At 45.2% G+C, this 14,730-nt stretch overlaps 1 protein-coding gene across 1 annotated transcript in view; it reads right to left on the bottom strand.

Annotated features, from left to right (window-relative positions):
• KIAA1549L (KIAA1549 like) overlaps nt 1-11,327 on the bottom strand; it is a 303,264-nt gene extending 291,937 nt beyond the window's left edge. The window contains exons 1-2 of the mRNA XM_040257699.1: nt 10,945-11,327; nt 9,032-9,126 (exon numbers count right to left, since the gene is read on the bottom strand). Coding sequence (XP_040113633.1) covers nt 9,032-9,126; nt 10,945-11,327 — 478 coding nt within the window. The remainder of the gene's footprint in view (nt 1-9,031; nt 9,127-10,944) is intronic.
• Nucleotides 11,328-14,730: the final 3,403 nt, after the last annotated feature.

Raw genomic sequence — 14,730 nt, 5'->3', positions numbered from 1 at the left:
CATGATAAAAAAAAATTCATAGCAAACTAGGAATAGAAGTAAGCTTCCTCAACCTGATAAAAGGCCTCTACAAAAAAACGAAAACCAAACTACAGTTAATACCATAGCAGTGAAAGACTGAATGTTTTCCCTCCAAGACTGAGATCAGTGCAAGGATGTCCACTCTCCTCATTCCAATTCAACAATGTACTTGACATTCTAGCAAGCGCAATAAAGCAAGAAAAAGAAATAAAAGGCACATAGATTTGATAGAAGGAAATAAGACTATTTATTCATAGATAACATGATTTTGTATTTAGAAAAATCCCAAAGAGTCTGTAAAAAGCTACTAGAACTAAAGTGAGTTTAGAAGGATCACGTGATATAGATTTTTTTTTTTTTTTTTTTTGGCCATGCTGCACGGTTTGTGGGATCTCAGTTCCCTGACCAGGAACAGAACCTAGGCTCTTGGTAGTGAGAGTGCAGAGTCCTAATCACTGGCCTGCCAAGGAATTCCCACAAGATTAATATTTTAAAATCATATTTCTATATACTAACAAAGAAATTTTAAAATACTATTTACCAAAGCATTGAAAAACATGAAATACCTATACAAAATGCATATGCTGAAAGCTATAAAACACTGATGAAAGAAAGAATACCTAAATAAAAAGAGGGAGACATTCATGGATCAAAAAATTCAATATTGTTGAGATATCAATCTTCTCCAGTTGATCTAGATTCAGTGAAATCCCAATCAAAATTCACACAAACTCTTTTTTATGGAGATTGACAAGAAGATACTAAAATCTATATGGAAACGCATAAATCCTAGAACATCCAAGAAGATTTTGAAAATAAAGAAAGTTAGACAATCCATACTACCTGATTTCAAGATTTATCACAAAGCTTCAGCCGTAGAACTCAATGAGGGGAAATTTTACCCTGAAGGGGACATTTAGCAATGTCTGAAAGGTTCAAAATTCTCCAAGCCAGGCTTCAGCAATATGTGAACCATGAACTTCCAGATGTTCAAGCTGGTTTTAGAAAAGGTAGAGGAACCAGAGATCAAATTGCCAACATCTGCTGGATCATGGAAAAAGCAAGAGAGTTCTAGAAAAATATCTATTTCTGCTTTATTGACTATGCCAAAGCCTTTGACTGTGTGGATCACAATAAACTGTGGAAAATTCTGAAAAAGATGGGAATACCAGACCACCTGACCTGCCTCTATGAGAAATCTATATGCAGGTCAGGAAGCAACAGTTAGAAATGGACATGGTACAACAGACTGGTTCCAAATAGGAAAAGGAGTACGTCAAGGCTGTATATTGTCACCCTGCTTATTTAACTTATATGCAGAGTACATCATGAGAAATGCTGGGCTGGAGGAAGCACAAGCTGGAATCAAGACTGCCGAGAGAAACATCAATAACGTCAGATATGCAGATAACACCACCCTTATGGCAGAAAGTGAAGAAGAACTAAAGAGCCTCTTGATGAAAGTGAAAGAGGAGAGTGAAAAAGTTGGTTTAAAGCTCAACATTCAGAAAACGAAGATCATGGCATCCAGTGCCATCACTTCATGGCAGATAGATAGGGAAACAGTGGAAACAGTGTCAGACTTTATTTTGGGGGGCTCCAAAATCACTGCAGATGGTGACTGCAGCCATGAAATTAAAAGACGCTTACTCCTTGGAAGGAAAGTTATGACCAACCTAGAGAGCATATTAAAAAGCAGAGACATTACTTTCTCAACAAAGGTCAGTCTAGTCAAGGCTATGGTTTTTCCAGTAGTCACGTATGGATGTGAGAGTTGGACTATAAAGAAAGCTGAGTGCCAAAGAATTGATGCCTTTGAAGTGTGGTGTTGGAGAAGACTCTTGAGAGTCCCTTGGGACTGCAAGGAGATCCAACCAGTCCATCCTAAAGGGGATCAGTCCTAGGTGTTCATTGGAAGGACTGATGTTGAAACTGAAACTCCAACACTTTGGCCACCTGATGTGAAGAGCTGACTCATTTGAAAAGACCCTGATGCTAGGAAAGATTGAAGGCAGGATGAGAAGGGGATGACAGAGGATGAGATGGTTGGATGGCATCACTGACTCATGGACATGAGTTTGGGGAGATTCCAAGAGTTGGTAATGGACAGGGAGGCCTGGCGTGTTGCGGTTCATGGGGTTGCAAAGAATCAGACACGACTAAGCAACTGAACTGAACTGAAGACATTTTGGTTGTCACCCTGAGGTGGAGGGTGGGGGTAGCTATCAGAGACCAGGAATGCTGCAAATATCCTACACTGCACAGGACAGTCCCCATAGCAAAGAATTATCCAATCCATAATGTCAGTAGTGCCAAGGTTAAGAAACTCTGAGCTACAGAAAGCAAGACAGTGTTGTATTGGAATAAACAGACAAGTACAAATCAGTGGAACAGACTAGAATCCAGAAATAAACCCACAACATATGGTACCAAGGCAATTCAATGGAGCAAGGATAATCTTTTCAATAAATGGTGTTGGAACAATAAAATATCCATATGAATAAAACATTAACCTCAACTCGTTCCTTGTACCATATATAAAAATTAATATGAAACAGACCATAGATTGAAAACTATAAAACTTCTAGAAGAAATCGTGAAAGTTTGTAAACTTGGGTAAGGCAAATCCTTCTATCCTAGCACACACAAAAAATACAAACCTTAAATTTAAAAGTTGATAAACTGGAACTATTCAAAATTTAAAACTTCTGTTCTTTGGAAAACACTGTTGATAAAATGAAAAGAAAAACCACACAGACTGGAAGAAAATATTTGCAAAAACCCATATCTGATAAAGGACTTAAAACACACAGTTGATTTTTTAAAATAGGCAAAAGACTTCACCAAGTGCTTCAAAGTAGATATATAAATGGCATGTAAAAGATGTTAAGATATGCAACAATAACATCATTAGTAATTAGAGAAGTTCAAACTAAAATTATCATGCTGCTGCTGCTGCTGCTAAGTCACTTCAGTCGTGTCCGACTCCGTGCGACCCCACCAGGCTCCCCCGTCCCTGGAATTCTCCAGGCAAGAACACTGGAGTGGGTTGCCATTTCCTTTTCCAATGCATGAAAATGAAAAGTGAAAGTGAAGTCGCTCAGTCGTGTCTGACTCTTCGTGACCCCATGGATTGCAGCCTACCAGGCTCCTCTGTCCATGGGATTTTCCAGGCAAGAGTACTGGAGTGGGGTGCCATTGCCTTCTCCAAAATTATCATGAGGTACCACTAAAAAACTATTGGAATAGCTGAAATTTAAATTTTTAAAAAGTTAAAATCGAGTGCTAGTAAAGATGCAGAGGATCAACTAAAACTCACATAGATAGGAATACAAAATTATACAGTCACTTTGGGAAAAGATTTGGCAATTTCTTACAAGGGTAAACACATACCTCACACATGGCCAGAAACCTCATTCCTAGGTATTTACCCAAAAGAGTGAAAACTGCCCACACAAAGACTTTTATGCCCCAAACTGGAAACAACTCAAATGTCTATCAACTGGTGAATGGATAGCCAACTGTGGTACAGTGAAATACTACATGACAATAAAAAGGATAGGACTAGAGATGCAATGACATATGATTCTCAGGAGTATTATATCCAATGAGAGAGGCCAGACACAAAACACGATATACTGTATGATTCCATTAATATGACTCTCAGTTAAAGGCAAAATCATACATACAGAGAATAGATCTGCCTAACAGGAATGGGGTGTGTGAGGTGGGGAGAAAATTGCCAAGGAACAGGAGGGAATTTTTGGAGAATACAGAAATGGCCTATAACTGGATTGTGGTTGTAGATTCATGAGTGTATGTTTCTGTCAAAACTCACCATGCAGAACGTCTGAAAAGGGTGAATTTTACTGTATGTAAATTACACCTTAGTTAAACTTGACTTTAAAACGAAAAGTGGTGGCTCATGGGCGTGCCTTCTGTACAGCATGACATTTCAAAACTCTGAACTTGTTGGTGACATTTGAAAACAAGAGTTGAAATAAAGATCCAGCTTTTCTCCAGAAGTCAGAACTCTGGCACCCTGAGCCTCATTGCAGCTGATCAAAGACAACCTCTTTGAACAAGGCAGGTACTTTCTGTCTTGCCATACCCTTTATCCTGATCCACTCATAGAGGTACTTTACCCATCCGCCACTCCACCCACTAAGTAAGGGTTTCTTGTCCTGGGCTACAGGGTTGGGGCCAGGTCTGGCTTGGTCTCCACTCGACCTCCAGTATTTAGGGAAGAGTTTGACATGGCATATGCCTGGTGCTTGATAAATATCACCAAATCAATGTGACTCACATGCCACCATCCCATCAGTGACAATAACTGACATTTCTAATACCCCAGTTGCTAGCTATTCCTTTGGTCCTGGAGTCCCCACAGGGAGCCATCATCCAAGGCAGCCATCCCGTGATCTAGAATAATGTGTCCCTCTGTGTGTTTAGAAATCCCCTGTAATGTGTTGTCAAGCAACGAAAATGTTTTAGGGTCATTCCAACTATTCATTTTTGTCTGGAGAAGAGTGGAGTTGTTGTTTGTTTTAAAAAAAAAAAAAAGAAGAGGAGGAAGAAAAGAAAGAAAACCACAATGCAGGCTGGAAGGTTGATGAAAATGAAAAAGGAAGCATGTACATTCATTGTGAATATTCTCAGATCACATTCTAGTAATTTAAGACTTGTGATAAGTAGGCTTCTGAGAGGTACTCTTGGAAGGATTTCAGTATCTCAGTTTCTAAAGTGATGTTCGTCTTTAGGAAGAGTATGGAGCAGGGAAGGGACACTTGACTTCTGTTTGATGTCAATATTAAAAGCACAGACTCATTGGTCCTCAAATCTTCTTTACATTGTTGAGATGGGGGAGAAAGGGGAGGCAAGTTTGGGATACTTTACAAGTATCCTTGAAGCACTAATAATTAATACTGTGAAAAAGTCCAAATATATTTTATTGGATTGTCTAAAAAGTGAAAAAAGTACAAGTATAATGTAATTATACCCTAACTAAACCCTCTTTTGACCCACCTCCCTTATGACTCTGCCTTTCTTTATAGAAAAGACTGAAAGAGTTCTTTTTCACTGTCTGATTTCCCTTCTTCATTTCCTTTTCTTTAAATTTTGTTATTGTTTAATTATTGAGAGAATGTCTGTATACTAATGCATCTTTGCAATCATCAGTGCTGAACAATTATGTGCACTTAATGAAATGATACTTACCGAAATTTGAAGTTCAGCAAAACCAAAGATATGAAGTGTATACTGAATGACTTTTTATTTTTGAGAATTGCCTTGCAGACACAGTGGGGAGAAGGATAGGGTGGGATGAACTGAGAGAGTGGCATTGCCACATATAGACTGCCATGTGTGAAAGAGCGAGCTAGTCGGAAGCCACTGTATCGCACAGGGAGCTAAGTTCGGTGATCTGCGATGACCTCGAGGCGTGGGATGCGAGGCAGGAGGGAGGTTCAAGAGGGAGGAGATACATGTATACATAGAGTTGATTCACACTGTTGTCGAGCAGAAACTAACACAACACTGTAAAGCAACTGTACTCCAATTCTTCCTTTCTTTCTTGAACCTGCTGCAGTAAGACTTTTGTCCCCTCCGCTCTCAGGGCCAACAAACAGCTCCACATCTCCAAGCCCAACATCCATTGCTGTCCCTATTTAGCCACCTTCAGTCTCTCTGGTTGGTCCCCCCTTCTCCCTGAACCCCTAAATGCTGAAGTATCCTAGGGCTCATTGCTGACATCTCCCCCCTTCTCTATACTTTCTTACTTATTTCCATACTGATGATTCCTAAATATATATCTCTGGACCCAATATCTGCCTGGAATTCCAGACTACTTTGTTCAATGAGCTATTTGTCATCTCCCTTGGATGTTTAATAAACATTTCAAGCTTAACATACCCAAACCCAACTCTTTATTTACTATCCCAAACCTAAGCTTCCTGGAACCTTCCCCATCTCAATGGCAACTTCACCCTCTGAGTTGCTTGAGCCAAAACCCCTGGAGCCATATTGGTTCCTCTCTTTCTTTCCCACTCCACCTCTAATCCATGAGAAAATTTTATTAGCTTCATCTTCAAAAGATGTCAGGACTTCAGTGGCAGTCCAGTGGTTAAGACTCCAAGCTTCCCCTGCAAGGGGCGCAGGTTCAATCCCTAGGTGAGGAACTAAGATCTCACATGCCATTCAGGATGATCAAAATATTTTTTTTAATCTGTCCAAAATCTAACCACTTCTCCCCACTGTCTAAGCCTTCCTACCTGGTCTCTCCATTTCCACCCTTGACCTTAACGTCTTTTGTCTCCAAAATAGCCAGGGATTTTTTTCTAAAACTTGAGTCAGATTATCTCATCCCTTGCTTAATCTCATCCAAAGTAAAACATGAAGTCTTTACTTTGCCAAAATGTTTTATGTGATCTGGCATGTAAAACGTTTCCCCTTCAACATCATTTCTTACCACCCTCCCCCTACTCACTCAATTCCATGTGGCCTCTCTGCTGTTCCCTGCCTTGAGGAGGATCTCTCCTCAAGGCCTTTGCAGTCACCTGAATATCTTTTCCCGGATATTCACTTTTAGGTATCTACTCAAACGTCACCTCATCACGGGGCCTTCCCCCATCACTCTGGGTAACTGAACACATGCCTGAGGGCACACATGCATGTAGGCATTAAGCTCTTATTATCCTCTTACCCTGGTTTATTTTTCTTACCACCATCCAACCTACATTTATTTGTTTATATTCATTTGCTGCCTTCGGTGGGGTCAACAAACCGTCAGCATCAATATCACCTTGGTGCTTGTTAGAAATGTAGAACCAGGCTTCCCTGATGGCTCAGAAGGCAAAGAATCCTCCTGCAACGCAGAAGACACAGGAGACGCAGGTTCAATCCCTGAATTGGGAAGACTCCCTGGAGGATGAAATGGCAACCCACTCCAGTATTCTTGCCTGAAAAATCCCCTGGACGGAAGAGCCTGGCAGGCTACAGTCCATGGTGTCACAAAAAGTCAGATACGACTGAGGGACTAAGCACAGCACATAAGCCTCATCCCAGACCTACTGTGTCAGAAGCTGCAACAGGATCTTCAAGTGACTCAAGTGCACAGTAAAATCTGGAAAGCACTGGGCTACTTCCTAATTGCCATGAGAATGGGAGTTTGATTTCATTCATTATTGTAACCTCAGAAAGCTGAGGCACTCGAGATACACTGAATGAACTAATGAACTGTTGCACTTGTTTCAAATGGGACCCCAAGCTGATGAGGTGCAAAAGGCTGCAGAGGGGCAAAAAGACCTCCTAGGTCAAAACTATCCCCCAGGTATTGCACTCAATTAGAGATTCCCTGGTATCAGCAAACCATTCTTTCAAAATGCAAATACATTCCCTGAATAAAGCAGTCATTCACAACTTGCTGTGGATTACTTAAATAAGATAATTATTCTACGATTTAACAGAATCAGCCAAACTGAGGGAATAGGAGTGAAAGAATGCTGAAACTTCCACACGTGCCTAGTCTGTGCTACGCATGGTAACAGGCCAGAGGGAAACAGAGATAAATCAGGAACTTATAAGCTGGTGGGAGAAGCAGAGGACCCTTCAGGGGAGGGGCAGGAGGGTGGAATGCCTGTGAGGGGGACTTGGGAAGGCTCCAGGGCAGGGAGAGAGTCCAGGGTATTCCTCCCTATAGCATCCTCTGCTCTGGTCACAAAGAACCCTTCTCTGCCTGAAATACCATCATCAACTCTGTCAACATCTACTCATTCTCCAAAGCTCCCAGCCTTTCAGAATTAACTGTGCCTTCATTTCATCAGCTCTGATCACATCGTATCACATTTCAAGGACTCAGAGCACCCTGTTCAAGAGGGACTTCTATAAGCTGTATTACCCTTATTCATGTCTGTATCCCCTGCCCCAGTGTAGCACCTGGACAGAGTGAATATTCAGTCGGTTTCTGTTGTTTTATAAGAATAGTTGGCATTCACTGAGCATTTACTGTGTACCACACACTATTTTAAATACTTCAGCTCTATTAACTCATTGAATCTTCACAACAACCCAGTGAGATTGGAGCTATTATTACCCCCATTTTATAGACAAGAGAACTGAGCCCAGAGAAGCCAGGTAAAGGAATGACCACAGTACCTGCACCTAAAAGACACACAGGAAATGTTTACTAACATCAGTTCAATGGAAGATCAGCAGTTAAGAAGATCGGGGAGTCAAATTTGAACTTTACCAATCTTCCTAGAGCATTGGAGGGCAAAAGAGAATGGGGAGGTGTCAGAGGTCGCTGCTATAAAGAACCATCTTTCCCACACCAGCCTCCCACAGGCAAAACAGAAGTCACTGCCTGGGAGCAAGGGTTCCCTGGGGACGGAAGTTAGGAGAGAAAGTCGGAGAGAAGAAACTCCAGACAACAGTCTTGAGACGGTACCCCAATTCCTCAGGAATATTAAGGCAAAAGACTTTGGGGCCGAGTGGGTGGAGATGGGCTGGAACACACAGGGGTTCCAGGACACAAAGGGCCTGTAGCATTGTCCAGAAACAGATCTATTTTTACCCACTTGTCAGCCAAGACAAAGGTCTGGCTAGCCTTGCTTAGAAACAAGGTGCAGCAACCGTGCAAATAGCATGACTGTAGCAAGCCAGCACCCTCAGGAAGACCCAAGCATCATGGGTTTGGCCTCTCAGGCAACTCGGTCTCAGACCCACTCTGAAGTCAGTGACAGTATCAAGCCACAGCTCCACCTGAGAAAAAGTTCAAAACCAGGGAGTCTGGTGAAAGCGGAAGGTCTCAGGAAACTGTCATTGGTTCTCCTGCCTCCCTCCTGACACCACTTCCTCCACAAATCCCACAGGACTCCCTGCCTTGGGTCCAAGACTCACTCACCCTGCAGTAAAGCTCCTCAGGTAGAAATCAGAAAACAAATGAAAGCAAGCAGGAGGCAAAACAGGGAGCCCAGCGCTTAACTCCTCCACTGAGAGAGAAGCAAGTCCTGACGTTGAATGAGCGGCAAACACACAGAAAACCCTCGAGCCCGGCGGTAGACTTTGGATCCACAGGTAAGCTGGACCACGGGGAACTGGTCATCGAGGCTGACAGAAGAAAGGACACCCAGAAAACACAGATGAGGCAACGAGCCACTCCAGTGAGAAAAGACAGAGAACCGTGGGGAACAACATCAACGTTACTGATTTTTGTTGTTGTTGTTTAGTCACTAAGTCCTGTCTGACTCTTTTTGGGACCCCATGGACTAGAGCCCACCAGGCTTCTCTGTCCATGGGATTTCCCAGGCAAGAATACTGGAGTGAGTTGCCATTTCCTTCTCCAGGGGATCTTCCCAATCCCGGGATCCAGCTCATGTCTCCTGCACCGGCAGGAGGATTCTTTACCGCTGAACCACTTAGGAAGCCTTTACTGATTTTTACCATCATTTAAATCAAAGCATCTTTCCTGGTGATCCCCAGAATCACCCTACTATGAGAATAAAGGAAAAGGATTCCCAGGCTAAAGCCGAAAGATACAGATCCGAAGTTCCCTAAGTCAGGCTCTGGCAGTCAGAAGGGGCATTGGTACAAAGGTCAGAATAGAGATCAGAAATTCCAAACTGATCAAAGGAAATCATCTGACATATCAGGGCAAATAGGATCAATACACAAAAGTCTAAATTTCAAATATTACAAATGGTTGAACAGTTTTTGATATCTGCATTCAAATGAAGAACATCCACAAGTTGGCATATCATAAACTGTTCACAAAACTATTAAAACTTTGATTCACTTAAAATAAAAACTCAAAGCATGTTTCTGATCCAATGAATACTAAGGTATTTACATGTGTCTGACTCAGAACTTACCTTTTAATCATTATACCAAATACACATCATTGAAAACTGAGAAAGGCATAAAAACTGGGGGCTGAAGTTCTTCAGAAGCTTTTCCCAGGTCTTGGGCACACAGCCAAAGATTACTGAACTTTCTAACCACTATAATCACAACAGACAATTCCTGGACAGCAACTTGCACACAGAGACACCTCATGTCAGTGACCCTTTAAGTGAATCAAAGGAAAATGGGCTTTGAATTAAGCTTTGTAGACAGGAAATATTTTTAACCTAAAACAGTGTGAGCTCCTTTATAATAAGGAGATTTAATTTAACTTGGGGGATGGGGCACACTGAGGGATAAAAAAACAGTCCTCATTAATCGCTTCTAAAAACCACAGAACTACAGGGTCATATTGGCTGAAACGAAGGCTAAACTCCTTGATAAATGAAATGTAGGAAGAGCCCAGAATTTTATCACAAAAGCCTGCCCTTTACAAGTGCCATACTAATCATTCTTATTTCAAAGGCAATTGCTGACAGCAGAGTAAGTTTTGAAGAACACTAGCGGAATAACCTCCCCTTAACAGTTAGAAAAGATTTTTCAAAACAGTCCAAGAAATTACAGAAATCTACTTCCGGAGGATTCTTGGGAGTCAGAGTCAAGTGTGGTTACTTTTAACTAACGTTCCTGCAAACAGTGAATTATATACTCGAACCCTTTGCAAGATGAAATTATTTTAGGTACCTCAATCGCCAAAGTAAAGCAGTCTCCCGGTCAAAATAGAGAGGAAAACGCCGACATGGGAATTAATTGCCTAAAACTCTCTGGGCCATTCCATGCAGTCAAAACACAGTGGCCACCCATCAGAGAGCCCAAGTCATAGTGGAGGTCCCCACCCTGAAATGTGTCCTACTAAAACACATCCCTTTTCAGGTGTCCTAAACACAGCGTGTATTTATCTAAATGAAGCATGCCTGTGGGACCACTAGGAAGGATCTGCAACTTGTCCAAAAGGAACACGCGAATGCACTTCTTTTTACTTCCCCGCCCAGCAGTGCCTGCCTTCCCGGGAGACAGATTTCTGACAGTTCGCCTGCTGTTGCAGCAGCAAAGGGCGGGGGAAATCCTAGCGCCGGTGCTGCAAAGATCTCCCCATCCACCGCCACCCGATCAGGTACCGGCCTGGATGGGCCGTCCCGCTCCTCCAGAAATCTCCGCGGGCGCAAAGCAGCCGCCAAGTGCTTACCCTGGTCGGCCAGGCAGTGCTCGGGGAGGGCCGCCAGCAGCAGGAGTCCCAGCAGCAGAGGCGGCGCATCCTGGGACGCGGCACGCGAGCCCCTCACGCCTGGGAAGCGCGCAGGTCTCCCGGCGGCCCGATTGAGCCCGCGCGCTCGGAGCCGGCCCCTGCGCCCCAGCGCCGCCGGCCCACCTTCCCTCGGGCCCTGGGGCTTTGCCTCCTGCCGAGCCATGGGGACGCTTCACACATCCAGGCCGCTGCCTCGCTCCGCACCGCTCCGGGGAGCCCAGCCTTTGGCACCCCGGTCCTCACCGGGCATCTCCGGCCCGGGCGCCGGAGGGCGGGGGCGCCGGGAGGCGGGACTGGCTGGCTCGTGCTGCTTTGCCCGGAGCGGGCTCCGCGGAGCCGCGGCTTCAGCCGTGCAGCGACCGGGGCCGCATGGAGCCGCGGCGGGAGCGGGCCGGGGTTCCCACAGCGCCCGTCTCCGCGCGCCGGCGCGCCCCGGGCAGCGAGGGTGGAACGGGCGCCGCCCGGAGCCCCCACCCCCGGGAGGGCTTCCGCAGACTGAGTGGGTGAGGCTGCGAGCCGCGGGGGCCGGCGGCTGCTGGGCGCGCTCGGGACCCTCCCTCCGGCTGCTGCCTCTCCGCCCGGCTCTCCTCGCTCGCTTGCTGGGGCTCGGGCTCGAGCTCCAGCTCCGGCTCCGGCTCCCGGGCCGAGAGTGTTACTGCAGCTCAGAGCGGCGTCTCATTGACAAAGAAAGCACGTAGCCACCCGAGCAGACGAGGGAGGCGAGGCAGGCGCGCGCGCGCATCCCCGCGCGGAGCCACCGCGCGCCCCCCGCACTCGCGCGCCCCGCCGGGCTCCGGGCTGGGGAGGAGGACCCCTCGCGGCAGTTCAGGCACCGCCGATGTCCGCACCACGGCGCTGGGGTGGGGGGTGGGGGGTGGGGGGGGGGGGGATTCTTTTCTTCGCTATCCTTCGGCCAGAGAAGGGGAGATCCGCAGGAGAGGTCCTCCGGCCCGAAAAGGGGTATGGGGGGCGTAAATAGTTGTGGTCAACGTGCTGAAGAGGTCAGAAAGCTCTTCAGCCTGGGTTTTGAAAAGTCCTTTAGAAGGGGGGGCCGCGCTTTGCTATTCACTACTTCTCCAAGAGGCCCTCGACATCCGTATGCCTGTTTTACCGCCGAGGAAATGAAGAGCCTGTGGCCTAGTTGCAACACGCTGGGTTAAAACGCATCACAAATGTTTATAGCAGCCACACTGTGTGCAAAGCCGTGCGCATTGGAAAGACCAGGGAAAAGTCTCCTCCTGAAAATAGGACAATTAGTCAGTTACTGTGCAAGACACCGGAGATCTAAGTGGTCAGCAGAAACACAGTCCCTGATGGGAAGAAGTCCCAACTCTTCATTCAGCGGTTCTTCCTGACTGCCTGCTATGTGTCAGGCACTGTTCTAGCAGCCACCAGCAAAATCTCTGCCCCCTTACAGCTGACATTCTAGTGGAAGTACACTGTCGATAAACAAACAAGTAGTAGACAAGATGGCAGCTGGTGAGGGGGAGGGAGACCTCACTAAGACGCTGACATTTGAGCAAAGACCTGAAGGCGGTGAGGGAATAAGCTTGGCAAGAAGAGCATTATAGGAACAGGGGGCAGTTCAGTTCAGTGGCTCAGTGGTGTCCGACTCTTTGCGACCCCATGGACTGCAGCACTGCCAGGCTTCCCTGTGCATCACCAACTCACGGAGCTTACTCAAACTCGTGTCCATCGAGTTGGTGATGCCATCCAACCATCTCATCCTCTGTTGTCCCCTTCTCCTCCTGCCTTCAATCTTTCCCAGCGTCAGGGTCTTTTCAAATGAGTCAATCCTTCCCATCAGGTGGCCAAAGTACTGAAGTTTCTGCTTCAGCATCAGTCCTTCTAACGAATAATGATTTCCTTTAGGATGGACTGGTTGGATCTCCTTGCAGTCCAAGGGACTCTCAAGCGTCTTCTCCAACACCACAGTTCAAAAGCATCAATTCTTCAGTGCTCATCTTTCTTTACAGTCCAACTCACATCCATACATGACTACTGGAAAAACGATAGCTTTGACTAGACAGACCTTTGTTGGCAAAGTAATGTCTCTGCTTTTTAATATGCTGTCTAGGTTGGTCATAGCTTTTCTTCCAAGGAGCAAGCACCTTTTAATTGCATGGCTTCAGTCACCATCTGCAGTGATTTTGGAGCCCGAGAAAACAAAGTCTCTCACTGTTTCCATTGTTTCTCATATATTTGCCATGAAGTGATGGGACCAGATGCCATATCTTAGTTTTCTAAATGTTGAATTTTAAGCCAAATATCTCACTCTCCTCTTTCACTTTCATCAAGAGGCTCTTTAGTTCTTCTCTTTCTGCCATAAAGATGGTGTCATCTGCATATCTGAGGTTGTTGATATTTCTCCTGACAATCTTGATTCCAGCTTGTGCTTCATCCAGCCCTGCATTTCTCATGATGTACTCTGCATATAAGTTAAATAAGCAGGGTGACAATATACAGCCTTGACATACTTCTTTCCTGATTTGGAACTAGTCTGTTGTTCCATGTACAGTTCTGTTGCTTCTTGACTTTCATACAGTTTTCTCGGGAGGCAGGTCAGGTAGTTTGGTATTCCCATCTCTTTAAGAATTTTCCACAGTTTGTTGTGATCCACACAGTCAAAGACTTTGGCAAGGGTGAAAATCCAGGGACAACAAGGGTGAAAACCAGGGGCAGCATCAGCTGGGGGTACTCAAGGCCTGGAAAGTGTTAACTCTCACTTACTGTGCATCTGTAGGATAGAAATCACACCATATTTCATTGGAGACTCACATTTTTTCACATATTATCTTTTCAGAAGTCAGATACATCTTATCATCCACCTAAGATATGCTGAAACACAGTAATACCTGTTGGTATTATTATTATTTAAGGTTGCTGTTCAATTAAATCAGTTCTACTGGTTTTTTTTAAGTTGCAGTCTAATTGAGGCAATAAAGGGCTTCCCAGGTGGCAGTGGTAAAGAATCTGCCTGTCAATGCAGGACACACAAGACATAGGTTGGATCCCTAGATCAGGAAGATCCATTGGAGTAGAAAATGGCAACCCACCCCAATATTCTTGCCTGGGAAATTCCATGGACAGAGAAAGCTGGCTGGTTACAGTCCATAGGGTCACAAAGGGTCGGACACAACTAAGTAACTGAGCATTTCATTCCATGAGGCAATAAAACAACTCCCCAAAATCAATTTGAGCCACTAATGAGAAAGCCATGATTCAGACAACACAAGATAGGAGGCACGGTGCTGGTCACAAGGGGTGCTCCCGGGGCTAGGAGGTGGGGGAGATGGTGCAGGCGGTCCAGGCAGAGTTGGACAGAAAGATGCCAAGGTTTGGAGCAGCAGAGGTGTTGAGGAGCAGGGAGCCTGGAGGGAAAAGAGAGCAAAGTTGGGAAGTAGAAATATGCATAGGTGGAGCTCTGGGGCCACTTATTTGACGCAAAGAACTCTAATAGGGAGAAATGGGAGGTAGGGGGGGAAAGGAATATGGGGACCAATTAGTGGAAGACTTCAGACACATTTGGGCTTTTCCCCAAAGAGAGGGGGAGGAGAGGGGGAAGT

Source organism: Oryx dammah, unplaced genomic scaffold (genome assembly GCF_014754425.2).
Source record: "Oryx dammah isolate SB20612 unplaced genomic scaffold, SCBI_Odam_1.1 HiC_scaffold_17, whole genome shotgun sequence".
NCBI lineage: Eukaryota > Metazoa > Chordata > Mammalia > Artiodactyla > Bovidae > Oryx > Oryx dammah.
This window is presented reverse-complemented; position numbering and strand designations above follow the sequence as displayed.